The 16,699-nt window shown below is 53.3% G+C and overlaps 1 protein-coding gene across 2 annotated transcripts in view; it reads left to right on the forward strand.

The window, feature by feature from the left end:
- Positions 1-16,699, forward strand: part of DRD2 (dopamine receptor D2) — a 69,780-nt gene that overhangs the window by 45,739 nt on the left and 7,342 nt on the right. For both annotated transcript variants that reach the window (XM_066360771.1, XM_066360772.1), the window contains exons 2-3: positions 10,670-10,985; positions 15,996-16,105. In XM_066360771.1, the coding sequence (XP_066216868.1) occupies positions 10,701-10,985; positions 15,996-16,105 (395 nt within the window). In that variant the 5' untranslated portion in view covers positions 10,670-10,700. The remainder of the gene's footprint in view (positions 1-10,669; positions 10,986-15,995; positions 16,106-16,699) is intronic.

Raw genomic sequence — 16,699 nt, forward strand, 5'->3', positions numbered from 1 at the left:
CTATTGGCCCATTTGTGCATTGGGTCCACCCTCAGGCTGGCTGACTCTGAGAATCAACCCTGACCACAGTGTATGAGCTGCTGTGCAGGTGCTGACCACATGAAGCAGAATTTGCCTCAGCAGGGTCTGGGGCTGGCCGAGATCTCTGTTTGGATATGCTGACTGTGAAGCTAATTGGATCCTGCTTTGATAATGTCTGAGCCTGGGTGTGTTGGTTCTGGGACCTCTTGGGAGGGAATCTAGTTCAGGTAAATGTCAGATGCTGCCTATGACTGGGTCTGAGGCAACTCAGCAAAAATCCTAGGATATACCGAGTCTAGCTGTCCCTTGCCAAGTGCCTGCAGACCTTTTTAGGTGGGGCAAAGTCTCAGGGAATCTTCAGAGGAGACCAGCAGAGTTCATCATGACCAAACAGACCAAGATTTGGCCGTGTAAAGAGAGGGCTCTGCACCAGTTGGGTGTGAGAGGAAAAATGTCCCCCACTCTAGAGCCACACAACTTAGTCTCTAGGTATGGTTTTCATGCTGGTGTACTTCACAGTTTGGCAAGAAGAATAGACACTAAACAGATAATTAAATAATGACTTAATTATACTTGTGATAATTAAGGAGCACATGTGCTGTGAGAACATGAAGCAAGAGGACGGCTCAGAGCTAGGGCATCAGGAAGGCTTCCCTGGAGAAGGGGCTGACTTGAAGGGTAAGAAGGAGGAGGACATCAGCCAGGACTGAATCCTGAGCCCTGATGGAAAGACAGGATCTGGGTGGAAATTGGGTCATTGGGACCCAAGGTGAAGGAGCAGGGGTACCTATGCTAGTAGGTCTGTGGCTTTGGTGTCAGGAAGTTGAATGAGCACCCAAGGGAGGGCTTCTCTTGGCTGCGAATGGGAGGCAAGGCTGGGAATGCCTGGTTACATTCACTCTAGCGAGTAGGGTGGAGGCTTCGAACAGGTGACTGGGTTATGATTGGGCCACTGAGGACCCTCAGGTCTGTGCCCACTCTCCTGGCCTCAGCTGGGTGGGACCAAACACAGTCAGAGACCAAAGATGGGAGAGATTCATCCAAGCTGTTACACACTTTCTGAGGACACCCAATTTCCCACAGATAACATAGCCCTGCTGCTGATTGCCCTGCAGAATTCCAGGTTGGACCAGGAAGGTGACCATGCCGGGAGAGAGCCCGAAGGGAGAATGGTATCAGTGTGTGGCATTCCTTCCTGTTCCCCCCTTCCTGCCCTGGCCACTGGAGGGCAGGTGTCCCCAGCAGCCTAGGTGTATCTCACATCTGTCCCCCAGAGCAGTAGAGGAGGAGTCCTTTATGATTTCTCTGAACTCCTGTAGCCAAGGAATTTCTGGGAGCAAGACCTTGCCTGTACCTGAGTGGAGGGTGTCCCCTTTCCTTAATAGGAAAAAACAATCCCTGTTTCTAACCTTTGGAGTGACCACTAGTACCTTAGCCAGCCCCCCCCCCCCCCGGCCTCACCATCCCACTTCCTTGCATGTCGAGCTTGGGAGGCGGGGAGAGATGTTCAGGGTGAAGAGAGGGAGGGTGCATCCTGGAAATGACAGCATTCATAGCCCCACCCCCACTCCTGTGTCCCCTGTTCTCTGTTCCCAACATTCCTCTCTGTTCCTCCTCTGCCTCCTCCCCACAGGTCCGTCCCACCATCTTTCCCACACCAGCCCCAGGGCTTGGAGACCTTCCCATGGACGGGACTGTGCCTGTCCATCTACCACAAGGGCCTTCCCAAGGGCTGAGCCCTGAGGGCTCTCTCTGTGGCTGCCTGGCCTCGGGCTCTGGGCACGTGAGCTCCTATTTCCCTGTCCTCACTGAGGTGGCCTTCTGGGCAGCAGTGAGGCTTATTCAGTGACTTCTCCCTTCCCCTTTGTGGGACTTCCCCTCCCACTCTTTCATCCTGAGACTGCAGGGGAAGCTGCAGGAGTTGCGGGGACAGGACGCATCTCCAAGCCCCAGCCTGGATGGACCTTTGATTGGCAGGGCAAGGGTGGTTTGAATGATGGGGTCTGAGGAGGAGCCCTTGCTCACTCACTCCCAATTCCCATCCAACTGAAGTCACTCCAACAAGCTGCTTTTGAAATGCAGATGCAAAACCCTCCCCCCTTCCCTTTTCACTGAAATGTTTCCAGTCTCAGAAAGGGGGGGGGGTGCAGAATGATGTGTAAAAGACAGCAATGTCTCACCTGCCATCAAGCCCGATAAGGGATTGTTAAATTTTAATTAGACAATTTGCTTCCTCCCAGTGCCAGACATCAAGAAGAGGCAGCACACGGGGACCAGGCTGCTTGGGTTTGTCCTGTACCCCGGGCCCCTCAGCCCCAGAGCCCTGCTGGGGAGGGCATCACATTGAAACCAGAGAAATGGAACTGTCTCCTCTCTCCTCTGGGACCAGCCGGCTATCCTCCAGGTCCCAGGCTGCCCTAAGCAACTGGCCCTTTTGGCCACACCTCACTAGGCTGAGGACCAAGGGTGCCAATAGCCTGCCGAGTTTTTTCTGAGAGACAATCTTCTTGTTAGGAGTCAGCCTCGAACTGTGGAGTCCTACAGGAGTCCTTTGGCCCAGCACCCTGTGAGAAGCCGTTTCTGTCTGCAGGCTGGGTGGCGGGTGAGCAGCCACCTCCTTGTTGCATCCTCCCCACTGTCCCCTCTCCTCTACCCCTACCCTAGAGCTAGCACATTTTCAAATCAGGGCACACACAGAAATATTCCGATTTCTAAGGCACAAAGGGTGAATGGCGGAGGAGCTTGGTGCCAGAAACACAAGCTCCACACTTCCCCTTCCCTGGGGACCCCACGCACCTTCCTCATTTGGGACATCTTACTGGGAAGTTGCCATGTAGGCCCTGCGGGCAGCGACAGCAGCAACAGCTGCGGGCAGGCTGAGTGTTGGGGGAGCTGGTGGAGGGCACTGACCAATGGAGTGAGGATTCTGGAAGATCTTTCAATTGACCTTTGCCCTTCTGAGCTGGGGCAGGGCAGTTTGTGCTGGCGATGAGGGCCAGGTGATTTCTGGCACTTTGTGGCATGGGGCTGAGGGCCACCCACAAATGGAGTATCCGTATTCCTGGCTCCCTCTTCCTCCTCACATACCAGGACAGCCGAGAAAGAAACCCATGGAACCTGTCTGAGTGTTGCCCGGGGAGGAGGGGGTGGGCAGCAGCGGTATCCCTTTGGCTGCGTAGGGAAGATGATGGTACCTTGGGGAAGAGGCAGTCCCTGCTCCAGTGAGGCCTGGCATCTGCAGCTGTCTTTGTCTGCTTGGCCGCCAACACAAGACACCTCAGACTGGTGGCTTAAACAGCGGACATGTTCTCACAGTTCTGGAGGCTGGACATCAGCAAGCAGGGTGCCCGCACTCCAGGTGCTGGGGACACTCCTCCTGTCTCAGTGGCTGGCCTCTTGTGTGTTCATAGAGCAGGGCAGCAGGAGGGAACACGCTCTCAAGTGACTTGTCTTATAAGGACACTCATCTCCTCACAAGGGCCCCATCCTCAGGACTTCATCGAGACCTGACCATCTCCCAAAGGCCCCGCCTTCAAATACCATTACGTTGGAAAAGGAAAGGTTAGAGCTTCAGAATATGAATTTTGAGGTGTCCATGCAGCAGGGTTAGGTCATCCACTCCTCTCCCTGGAGATAGAACTGTGTAGCTAAACCAGTAAGCGCTAAGAAGTGGCAGTGACCACGTAGGCATTGGCGCTCACTAAGTGCTCCATGGTTGGGGACTGTGATCTGGAGTTTTTTCAGACAAAGCAAGAGCCACCTGGGTGGAAGGGGAAGGGGGGTGGTGGCACATTGTACTTACATAACACCAAATCAGAATGCTTACTCCGACGCTGAAAAAAATTAATAATGTGGTCCTATTTCTCTGAAAAGTTTTAAAACTGTTAAGAATAATTCATCTTGCCTGACCAGATGGTGGAGCAGTAGATAGAGTGTTGGACTGGGATGCGGAGGACCCAGGTTCGAAAGGTCGCTGGCTTGAGCCCAAGGACACTGGCTTGAGCCAGGGGTCACTTACTCTGCTGTAGCCCCCTGGTCAAGGCACATATGAGAAAGCAGTCAGTGAACAACTAAAGTGCCGCAATGAAGAATTGATGCTTCTCATCTCTCTCCCTTTCTGTCTGTCTGTCCCTGGCTGTCTCTCTCTCTCTGACCCTCTCTCTGTCTCTGTTAAAAAGAAAAAAGAGTAATTCATCTTGGCTTATATATACATTTATCCAATCTCCACTTACACACACACACACACACACACACACACACACACACACACACACACGAAATTTGGACCATCCTGGCACCTCCAGGGTGCTGGCTGCTGTGTGGCCTGGTGTTCCCACCTACTCAGGTGGGCATGGGCCTCACCCTCAGAAGGCTTTTCTAAAGCCAGAGCCAGGCCAGAGTACCTGAGCCTCTCCACTGCGCCCACGGGCAAAAGTTCAGCTGCACGAAGAGCTTGAGGTGCTGGGCAAGGGCACGGGTCTGAGGGGTCCTCCAGGTGCCCCCGGAGTGAGCGAGACCAACGGCTGGCCTCTCCCTGTGCCATATCCTCACAAGACACCCCTTGAAGCCCAGGGACAGAAGGAGAAGAGGGAGGCCCCTCTGGAGCCGCACTGGAGAGGCCTGGGACCTGCATATTTCTCAGGCCTTCTGAGAAATGCCAGCAGAGATGCCGGAGGTCACCGTATTTTGTTCATCCTGTGTGGACACACACTCCCATCAGCATCTTAACGTCTCTGAAATCAGAATTCATTCTATAATTGACCCCAGTGTAGAGCTGTGTTGGGGTGTGATGACACTTTTTCTTTCCTAGTGGTATATGAAACAGGGGTGCGTCTTACATTAAGTTTTGTCTTAGAGCCTAGGAGATGCCACCACTGGGGTTAGAGTCCTAACCGCACAGCAGGTGGGCTGGGGGCAGGTCTTTCAGGGCAGCTGCCACCCCACCCCTCACACTTTTCCTGCAAAGGAGGCTCAGGAACCGACATGCTCTCTCTCTTTTTATTTTTCTTAACTCCCTCCCAAGGGGAAACAAACCTAATTGCTTGTTTCTTTTTATTCTTTTGCTCTATTTGGTTGTTAAAGTTAACGTTCCTTGAGGGTTTGCTTGTGCTGGCCACACGTGGTGCCTCACCTTACTTCATCTTCACAACGACCGTTCTCTCCATGTAGTAGATCAGTGTTTTTCAACCAGTGTGCCGTGAGACATGGTCAGGTGTGCCGTGGGGAAATTAAACATGGGTCCCCAAACTACGGCCCGTGTGCCGGATACGGCCCACGGAGGCTATTTATCTGGCCCACCGACAGCCGCCTCCATCCGAACATAAACATGCCCATCACAAGCCCTCCAGCTATCAGCGACAGGAAGAGTGGAGGCACAGGGAACGCTCACTGACCAATCACCTTCTAGGATTCATTCCGACCACTAGCGATGAACCAATAGTAGGCCGCCTCTCATCCACACCCAGGAAAGTCCCCACTCGGGCTGCCGTGCACTTGTCATTGTGTGGCCCTGGCAAGTAGTTGAAGCTGCTACTCTGCCCCATGGTCCCGATTTCTAATCCTGGTCAGGACTGGAGGTAAATGTTGCCACCACTAGATGAAGCTCAGCCTCAGCTGGTTATGTCTATCCTGATGGTGTATATAGATATTTGACCTTTTTCTTTTTAAAAGAAGCCCCTGCAGAGGGTGATATACAATGCATCACAATGTAATCTAACTTTAAAGCTAAAGTTTGCTGATCTTCCTTTGGACAGTTTTTGGTTATCTGTTGCCAAGGAGTTCCCCATTCTTGCCAACAAAGCTATTTTGACATTGCTCCCGTTTTCAACCACATAGCTATGTGAGCTGAGCTTCTCAAGCTTGATTGTGATAAAAACTAAAACCAGAGAGAGACTGAGAACTGTTGAGGAAGAGCTTCGTGTGTGTCTTTCTACCATTCCTGCCAGGATGTCCCTTTTGTGTTCATCGAAACAGGCCCAGGTTTCACACTAAGTGAGTATAAATACATTTAGAAACTATATTATTAACTATATGTATAATATGTACTGTATTGGAGTGTCATTTTGTGTCATTTTGGTAGGTGGTGTGCCCCAGGATTTTGTAAATGTAAAAAATGTGCCGTAGCTCAAAAAAGGTTGAAAATCACTGTTGTAGATGACAAAACTGAGGCTCAGGAAAGCTGAATAATCAGTCTGAGACCCCACAGCCAGTAACGGTAGACCTGGGATTTGAACCCGGGACTTTTGGTCTTCAGCCCCTATGTTATACCACTATCTCTCGTGATAGAGTCCCTTACCTGTGGGGGTGGATTTGCTGATGTCTGAATTTCTGCTCAGGTTGGCACTGAACACAAGCTAGTCAGGCAGCCCCTGTGTGTGAGAAATCCCAGCCCAGGTAGGCAGAGTGCTGAGGACACAGGGGGACTGGGGTTGATAGCCTGGTACCAACATGTTAATAGGATTGATAGCATTTAGGCCTTTTCTGTGATTTCCTATTCTTCCTATCATGTGAATATGTACGCTTGTCTCCGCAAGAAGCAACAAGAGCAATTGAGAATCAATTCTAAATTAGAAAATTAAATGCAACACTGAATGCTTCTCCAGCCCTGGGTGAGTCACCAGCAAACAGAGGAGTGAGTGCTCAGCCCCAGCCCCTCCCTGATCAACAATGGTCCTATTTGCCATCTAAACCGCACCCACAATTTTAAGTCCCAGTTTAAGTTTACCCCCCCCCCCAGGAAGCCTTCCAGGAACACCCTGGCTGTGCCCATGTGCACATGCTCTCTGATTTCTGAACATCACAGTAGTGGCGCTGTCGTGTGCCACCCAGGTGCCCTGTAGCAGGAATGTACTCCTTCCCCAACTACTGGGGGCATCAACAACTGACAGCTTGCAGTTGGGTTCACCTTGTTGGTGCTGGCCCACTGCTGAAGGGAGACCCCTCTCTCAAGGCCACATCCTTTCCCTGGGGCAGCCCACACCTAGGAAAGGGGTCAGAGGCCCGACCCTGCTGCCCTAAGTAAGGCAACCCCGCAAGGCTCCTCGAGGGGGCACCTGAGACCTTTGGTGTGGCAGCAAAGCAGCCTGACTCCTCTGCCCAGTCCTGCTCCCCTCATGCCCCTGCAAGTCCTGAGCCTGAGAACATCCCCAATAAATTTCCTGCATGCTTATCTCCTCCTTGGTCTGCTTCCTGGGGACCCACATGCCACACCCATGACACTTCGGCCCATTACTCTTGTTACTTGTTTATCAAGTGGCCTTTGCTAATAGCTACTTTCAAGTGTCTGTGGAGGGGTTTTGCCCAGGAGGACTCGCAGAGGCTTTGATTGGGTTCAGCACACCTCTGCCGAGCGTTGCTGCCGGCAGATCACCAGGTCAGGAGCAGGATGAGACCAGGATGCCTTTGTTTATCCCACAGAGGTGAGGCGAGCAAGAGCGAGATGCAGGGTGGCCTTGAGACGCTGACACCCAGTGAAAACAGCAGGCACACATGGGTGTGTTCTGGAACAAAACCAGGAAACCAGGCTGTGGGAGCCCCAAAGAAGATCCAGCCGGGTGGGCGTGGGATGGGCTCAGGGCAAGAGGGTTCGAGTGAGCGTGCCGAGAAGGATGTGCAGGGACTGGGCAAGTGGAGAGAAGGGGGATGAAGTCTTCAGACACTTTTCTGACCTGTAGAACGCGGATAATAACGACAAGTCTTGGAGGTTGCTTTGAGGATAAAGGAGATAGTATATCAAAAACAAAAGGACTTGGCGAACTGAGCAGTGCTATACATGTGGATGGAGATGGCTTCCCAGACAGGCTCAGGACCAGGCCGCAGGAACAGAAGTCTGGTTGGGCGTAGAGAATGGGTGGGTGGAGAAATCAGGGACCTGAGAGTCCCCATCAGATGCCACTGGCCCTACTCAGAGAGGGACTTAAGGAAGTGGGAGAAAGGGCAAAGAGGAACCGCCAGGATGCTGGGCTAAGTGTGTGTGCCTCTGTGCTTCCTGCCTGGGAGGCTAAGTAGATACTGACTGCATAAATGAATGGTGGCTGCAGTCCCTGCTGCCTGGTCAGTACATAAGTACAGGTCTCCCTCTGTGTGCTCCACACAGGAAGAGGGCCCACTTGGCTTGCAGAAGATAGCATCCGTCTGACACCGTGCTTCCTACCTTGAATTGGAAGACTTGCTGCATGGGTGTCATTCTATGGCATCTCACGTGGAATTAGGCATTTTGCTTTCCCCAGAGACCCCACAGTAGTGGCCCTGGGTCGGATAACATTCACGCTCCCCTACTGAGAGGTGGCAGAATGATGTGTGAGACAGGTGCAGAGGTGAGCAGACTCTTCTCCCGGGTCAGAGGTGGGGTCCCCTCTCTTCTGTGGTGTCTGCTGTGCCCTCCATCCTAATTTGGATGTGGTGCCATGTTCATCCTGAATGGTATAAACTGGTGGATCTCAAACCCACCCGGGTTCCACCACACCTGGAAATCATGGTGCTTTGTGCGGGATGCCTTGGAATACTGATAATTTTAATTTCATTGTATGAAATAGGAACACTTTTGTTAGCAGGAAAGCCAACTCTATTATATGTGCATTATGTTTCAATCATAACCAAAACACAGGCTGTCAAGCTCATCAATGCCTTGCGAGTCTGCCTCTGAGCCCTGCTCCTGTTTCTCAGTAAGCAGCACTCCCAGCCTCCAAGAGCCCAACGCAGTCCCAGAGTTATCCCAGACAGCTTCTCTCCCTGCTTCCTCCCACCCCCCGCACCCACGTCTATCCAACGACCAGTTTCCACGATGCTGACTTCCAGGTTAGCTGTGGATGCTGAACACTTCTCTGCACCCCCAGTCTGGGCGACCACCACCTCTTACCTGAAACAGAGCCACACCTCACTTCCCTCCAAGGTCCCCTCTGCACTGTAGCAGCTAGTGACCTCTCTAAAATACCAGTCCAGTGGAGTCAGTCCTCTGCCCCCAACAAGCTGACAAGGCCCAAGATGACCCATGAATGGCCCTCCAGTTTAATTTTCCCAATGTCACCGTCATGCGCTACACTGTTAGCCAAACAAAAGTATTTGCTGTTTGGGGCTGTGTTGTGTTCTCTCTGGATGGAACATCTCCCCCAGCGTGGTTGCCTGGCTGACTCCTTGTCCTACTTCCTCTCAGACGACGCCTCTTTCAGGACGTCCTTTCCCACTGGGATGGTACGCCTGGTCCTCAGGGCTCTCCATGCACATGTGCAGACCTCATCGTCTGCTGCTGGGGGTTCCTGCAAGGGCCTTCCAGTTGGGGTCCTGCCACCTTGCTTGGCCTCGCCCTTCCATTCTCTACACGACAGAATTTCTCTCCAAAACGTAAAGCTGATCATATCCTTCCTGCTGCCGTGGGTTCAAGTCTAAACTTCTGGTATGACTTGTAAGGCCCTCCGTGACCCTCTGTGGTCTCAGCTGCTGCAGCCTCCCCAGTTTAACTCATTGCAAGTCCCTCCATGCTGCCGCCAGCCCAGACCTCTTTCTGGCCCTCCACGGTGGTGCCTGCTCCTCAGCTCTGCCTTGAGCTGATGCTGATTCCTATGTCTGGACCCTCCCCTGGCTCCCAGGCTTTACCAGGCTAATTTCTACATACCCTTCAGGTGTCTGTTGAATGTCACTTCCTCTGGAAAGCCTTCTTTAAATCCCTAACTAGGTTATGTGTCTCACCCCCCAGCCTCACCCCATTCCACTTTCAAGTGCCTATCACTCACAGACTGCATTGCTTGATGGATTGGTTATTGTTTCATTCATTCATTCATTCATTCATTCATTCATTTGTTTATTTATTTATTTATCCAAGTGAGAGGAGGGGACATAGTCAGACAGACTCTCGCATGTGTCCCAACCAAGATCCACCTGGCAACCCCCATCTGGGGCTGATGCTCTGCCCATCTTTGGCAATGCTTGCAACCGAGCTATTTTTAGCACCTGAGGCGGAGGCTCATGGAGCCATGCACTTAAATCAATTGAGCCATGGCTGTGGGAGGGGAAGAGAAAGAGAGAGAAAGAGAGACATGGGGGAGGTTAAGGAGTGGATAAGCAGATGGTTGCTTCATCTGTATGTACTAACCAAGAATTTAACCCAGGACATCCATACACTGGGCCAACGTTCTACCACTGAGCCAACCAGCCAGGGCCTGGCTATTGTTTCTTTTAGATTGGGAGCTGGAGAGTTATATATATTTTGTTTCTATCTAGGTTTCTAGCACTGTGTGGAACAATGCTCAGTAAATATTTATAATTCATGCATATTTCTATTCCAACTCTTAGAAGCTAGAACTCCTCACGAGCTTGTCTCAAGTGTGCAGTGCATGGGACGTGTTTAATACGTGTGTGTTGGATGAGTGAGTGAATGAATGAACGCTCAGCTCTTCTCAGGCTCATTTATTTTATTATACTTCTTAAAAAGTCATCCTTGCTCATCTGTTTTACCACCTGCAGAACTTGCTAGCAGAATACTGGCAGCAGGCCTCGATGTTTTAAGAAACTGCTCAACATGACACTTACCCTGAGGCTGGAGAATTCTCTCCATTAACTTCTAGTGGTTGGTTTTAGCAGCAGAGTTCTCCCTGGGAGGCACACGTTTGGGAGGTCCTCCTGCTCACTCTCTGTGTCCATTTCTCCTGGCCAGAGCCTGGCCACCCAGTGGCCCTGCTGCCCCAATGGATCCACTGAACCTGTCCTGGTACGATGACGACCTGGAGAGCCAGAACTGGAGCCGGCCCTTTAATGGGTCGGAGGGCAAGGCCGACAGGCTGCACTACAACTACTATGCCATGCTGCTCACCCTGCTCATCTTCATCATCGTCTTTGGCAACGTGCTGGTGTGCATGGCCGTGTCCCGTGAGAAGGCGCTGCAGACCACCACCAACTACCTGATCGTCAGCCTCGCCGTGGCCGACCTCCTGGTAGCCACACTGGTCATGCCCTGGGTTGTCTACCTGGAGGTAAGTTGGGGCCCTGCCTCACTTGGCACTGGCTCCAGGGGGCGTGGTGCTGGAGTCTCGAGTCCGGGCTCCTCACTGTTTTCTATCCACAGGTCACCCGGTGCTTTCCAAGATGCTGTCTCCCTTTTCACTCTGGGCTCAGTTTCTCACCGTATAAAATGGGTACATTGTCTCCTTAACAATCCCAATGACCAGGTATAGAGTTACTAAGTGCCAGGCCCAGTGTTAAATCCTTTATATATAGCCTTTTCCATAGAATCCTCCCCGCAGCTCTGAGAGGCCGGTGCTGTTAACACCATTCCACAAAAGTCGGGTGTCCTCTCCGGCATCAGCCGGCAGGCCCAGGCTGGCACTCTGTCCAGGCCAGAGTCAGTTTATAAGGTCCTGCTGGAAGTGGGGATGTTTGATGAGGACCCCCGAGGATGGGGGATGTTCCTGCTTCCAGGACTGAGCCCTCCATTCCTCTTCCCCACTGCTGCCCTGTGTGCCCCTTCCCTTCCTGCTTCCCTGGTAGGTCCTAGCACCTGTGTGGGGGACGTCCAGCTAACAGCCTCTGTGCAGCTGCCCCTTCCTCAGGATGAGAGTCACCACTGCCCGGCTCAGGACAGAGCCTGGCTCTGAACCACAGCATAGTGAGTTGGCAGCCCCACTGCGGTCCCGGCGCTGTGCCCGGAATTTCTCAGACATAGACTCAGCAAGTGCTCATCCTGGGAGGGTGTCCTATTCTCCTCACTTTACCAAAGAGGAAACAGAAGCTTTGCGAGGTTGCCTGTCTGCACCCAGATCATGTACTGAAGGATGAAGCTGCTGATAGAGCCGCCCCTCTGTGGACCCGCCCCTGGCGGACAGGCCCCTCAGGGCTGGTGGGCACAGGTGGGAGGCAGAGGCAGATTTAACAGCAGGCACACAGGGCATGCGTCCTGGGCCCCGACTTCTGAAGGGCCCCACAAAACCCCAACTTTACACCTTTTTCTAATGACACCAAGTTTGGTTTCATATGTGCAATTTTAACATTAATAGTACATAATATTTTTTATTTATTTAAACATATATTTTTATTTTCCCTGTTTCTCTCTCTTTTTTTAAGGGGCCCAATATTTTCTTCTGCGCCTAGAACCTCAACCAGCTGTAATCTGCCTCTGGTGGGAGGGTGAGGTGACGTGAGTGGGCACAAGCTGCGTCTGCCCCTTTCTCTACACAGCAGTCGAGGGTGGAGTCTGAGTGCACAGGAGGGATCACTGAGCTGTCCTTCCTGCTCTGGGCTAGAGGGTTATTATTTACCTGTGCCCTGGGGGCAAGCCTTCTTTGAAAGGAAAACAGGAACCTTGTCAGCTTGAGCAGAGAAGACATTGAGGAGAAGAAGCTTATCCACTCCTTACCCTCGAAGTGGCCTTGCACCTTGTCTCTCTGCCAGGGGCTCCCCGGGCTTCCTGCTGTCTCTGCCACACTGCTCACAGGGAGCTCTGGGCCATCACACCCTTGCTGTCCTTTAGCACAGCCGGAACAGGCTGGAGCTTTCCCAGTGACCTGCCTGGATATTCGGGAAGAACCCAAAGGAAATGAACAAGACACAAAACAACATGGAAGCATGTGGGCCCAGGACAGAGCTACGTGCCAGGGTTCAGTTCCTCTGCGGCCCCAGTGCTCTCGAGGGCCCAGGACAGAGCTACGTGCCAGGGTTCAGTTCCTCTGCGCCCCAGTGCTGTCGAGGGCCCTGGACTCGGCTCACCCCGTGTTCTGTCTGAGAGCCTCCCTAAGGGGCCCCTTCCACATTCATAGGCCTGCTCCTTTCTTGCTCGCTTTCAAAGGAGGGCCAAGGGTCAGACCATCAGGGGAAAATGACCTCTTATGTGTCAGTTTCCTTACCTCTATATAATGGAGGTAATAATAGTATCTCTCTAATAGTGTTATTTGAGAATCAAATGGATTAATTCATTTAGAATGGAAACAGGCTCATAACAAGCACTATGTAAAAGTCGGCCGTGACAAGGGCATCTGAGATGAAATGACCAATAACACCCAGCAGCTCCCCACCTAGAGAAGACCTCTTACACCAGACAAAGAAGCATTTGTTCCTAGAGTGGGTGTGCTCTACCCAGGCCTGTGAGCATGGGTTCTGGGGCTTTCAGACCCACCGCCCCTGTCCAGACTCTCTAGGGTAGAGACAAATCTGTACATGGGCTGTCCAGGGCTTCTTGCAATCTCTAATACCTGTTCACTGTTACTTTAAAGGGACAGCTCCGTGTTTCAGGAAGCTGTGCTCAAACTCTCTCATAGTCTCCCACCAAAACAAGAGCTGGACAGTGAGTCCTACTCACAGGACATTCTCGCAGCTACTTATCATCTCTAGAAAATGTCCTAAGTGGAGTATCTCTATCCCAACATCCTGTCAAAGTATTCTTGCAATCACATACCGTACTCTCTGTTGTCTAGAATTTTTCCTTCTTGTTCCATTCCCAGCGATGTTAAATGTCTCTACTAAATAGCCCACCGTGTTAGCACCTGTCTAGGGTAGACCTGGATGCGCCTGTTTATCACAGTCAGTGTATGGAAAGCACACTGGTTTGGGAGTGGGAGGACTGGGTTCAGTTCCCGACTCTACCGCTTTCCATCCGGAGAAGCCCCTGAGAGACTAGTCAGGGCCACCCGGTGGCGTGTGCCATGCCATCACAGCCTCCCGGCCTTCTGGGGGGGAGGGTTCACTGCGTGCATTTTCCAAGTGAGCAGGTGGGGTGAGAAGTGGACCAGCTAAGACCCCAGAGTCATTGGCTCACTCGTTCGACATGCACTAAGCAACGATACGTCCTCCCCCCGCCTCAGGGAGGAGATGGGTCGCCCGTGATGGTGCAGTCTGACGGAGTTGACAATGGGACAGTCCCCACAGGAGGTGTGGGGGCACCAGAGTGACGTGGTACTCGGCACGTGTGCAGGGGGATGGGGCTTCCAGAGGAGTTATCCAGGCGACAAACAGGCACTTGGGGTTCTGAGGTGCACCAGCCATGCCTTAACTTCAGAGGTTTGCTGTCACAGCCCACAGATGGGAGTGTGAGTGCTGGGACGGTGCCTGACACACAGGAAGGGCTTCATATGTGCTGCTGATTATTGGGGTCCAGCTAGCTCAAAGGCCTGTCCTGCTGGTCTCAGCGTCAAGGGAGCAAAATGCCTCCCCAGGGCAGAGAAGGCCTGGACATAGCAGTCCCTGCTGTGTGAGTTCTGAGAATCATACAGGAGATGAAGCACATGCCCGTGGCAGGCATTCCAGAAACAGTGGCGGCCAGCACGCTCCCTCGGGTCTGTGAGTCAGCCACCTGCCCGACTGCGCTCTGGGGCAGCCGCCCCTGAGACGTGCAGGACAGCCCGCCCTTGTTCTCGGCCCAGAAGGACCTTGGGGGAGGGGGTGGAGAGCTCCTTAGAGGCAGGGACTTGTCAGTTCTGTTCAGCACTGTACCCTGGAGTCTAGCACAGAGCTCTGCACATGCTAAGTGTCTACAGGAAGGAGAGAAGATAGGGAGGACAGAGGACCAAGGTCCCCGGGGACATGAAAGCAGCTCCAACCTACTAGTCTAGGAGTGGCTCCAAGGGGGCATAGGCCAGATAGGCCCAGAACTCTCCCAGTGGTGCCACATGTAGACTTTGTTTATGCCAGGGAAGCCCTTCTATCCCCATCCACCTCACAGGACAGTCTGCTCCTGCCCACCCGGGCAGCGCTGCTCCGAGGTGTAGGGACCCTGCTGCTGTGACACGGGAGAAGCCTGGTACGGGCCCCATGTGAGCCAGAGAAGGCAGCGCCACCAGGCTTCCTGCCTCCCAGGGGAGGCTGCTGTTTCTTCCCCACTCAACAACAGCCGCTGTGGTGCCTGCCACTGAGCTCCAGTGCCCCAGAGCGGGACAGAGGGCAGCGGTGAGACGAGCGGGTCACTGTCCAGCCTGCTGCTGAGCTGTGACATGCGGTGTGGCCGCTGCCCTGCCCATTTCTGAGCTGCTTTGCCGCCCCTCTTCTCCTGTGGGTGGAGGCCTACATGCGTCTCCTGTTCCGACTCTGTGCTCAGGAATGGGGCCGCCCCAGACTTCCAAAGTTGCCAGGGCAGTGTGAGTTTGAATGCCTGTGAACAGCGGTGTGGGCTGGGGGTGTGCGTGGGGGGAGGGTACTGGAGTGTGTGTGTGTGGTGGGGCCGAGGAGGGGCAGGAGGAAAGTGCTCCTGCCAGGAGCTGGGCCCCTCCCATCCCAGGGGCTGGGCAAGGGCCTCAGACATCACAGGCATGACTCCCCATTGCTGCTTCTCGTCTTCAGACCCCTGTAGTGTGTGTGTGTGGTGGGGCCGGGGAGGGGCAGGAGGAAAGTGCTCCTGCCAGGAGCTGGACCCCTCCCACCCCACACCGTGGCTGTGCTGCTTCAGCCTCCCCAGCGCTTTCTGCCAGGCCAGCAGCCCGAGCCCAGACTCCTTCTTTCATTCTTCAGGTATCACAAGGAGCAGAAATGTCCTCCCTGTTTCATAGGGTCATTGTCTTCACTGTTGTTCTTAACAGACACTTAGTGGGCCCCAACCCTGTGCCATGCACTGTGCTGGGCACCTAGGGAGCTGCCTGATCCCCCGAGAAACCTTGGCCCGAGCGGGACCAGATGCTGAGCTGAAAGGCCTGGGCAAGTCACTGCCCTGCTCTGAGGCTGGGTTTCCTGCTTGGTAAACTTGGGGTCTCCAGGTGATCACACAAATGTGTTATGGATAAGAAACATCGAAGCCCTGAGTGTAGCGGGTCATCTCTCTTCTAGCACAGTTCTCGGCACAATGTTGCCTTAGATGTCTAGGAGGAGAGGGGCCAGGCAAGGGCCTCAGACATCACAGGCATGACTCCCCATTGCTGCTCCTCATCTCCAGACCCCTGGTGGAGACGCACAAGACCTCATGGCTGCCCTCTGAGCCCATGGCGTGACCTCCCCCGGGAGGACTGAGCCCTGCCCTCAGCTAATCTCCCCTCTACTGTCCACCTGTCATGTTGCTTTGTCCCCAGGTGGTGGGAGAGTGGAAATTCAGCAGGATTCACTGTGACATCTTCGTCACTCTGGACGTCATGATGTGCACGGCAAGCATCCTGAACCTATGTGCCATCAGCATCGATAGGTGAGCTCAGCGAGGGTGGGAGAGGCGACCCAGGCCATTCACCTCTCTGGCTGCCCCCCCCTTCAGGGTCAGGCTCTGTCTGTGGTGCTGTGTGTGGCTGTCTTTGTGCCTATGAGTCCATGGTTTTGTGCACTTGTGCGTGTGTATGTGTGTGTGCGCACACATGCACACATATGTAGGTGCGGTGTGTCTGGTTGGGAAAGTGCCATCTTACAGACAGCTACCAACAACACCCGGGCTGGGATGGAGGAGAAAGCACTTGATTCCAACTAAAGCTCTAGTTCTGTCACTTTCTGCTTAGGTAACCTTACGCAGATTGTGGAAGTTCTCAGAACCGTGGTGTCATTGTCCAGAAAGCAAGGACGATGAGACTGCCCGTTTGGAGCTATGCAGCACGGCACGTGGCCCAGGGCCCAGGGCCCAGGTTGTGCTCACCGCGCTGAGTGACATCCTTAGAGCTTCTCACTAATTTGCACACGCAGGCCATGCGGGCTCCCAGAGGCTCCGGCCCTGCTCCCCTTGTGGGATTCTTAGAAGACAAAACGAGCTACTGTGCAAGAAGGGCTGGCTAGGAGGATGTGAAGGTTCACGGAC

The sequence above is a fragment of the Saccopteryx leptura genome, chromosome 1 (assembly GCF_036850995.1).
Source record: "Saccopteryx leptura isolate mSacLep1 chromosome 1, mSacLep1_pri_phased_curated, whole genome shotgun sequence".
Classification (NCBI taxonomy): domain Eukaryota; kingdom Metazoa; phylum Chordata; class Mammalia; order Chiroptera; family Emballonuridae; genus Saccopteryx; species Saccopteryx leptura.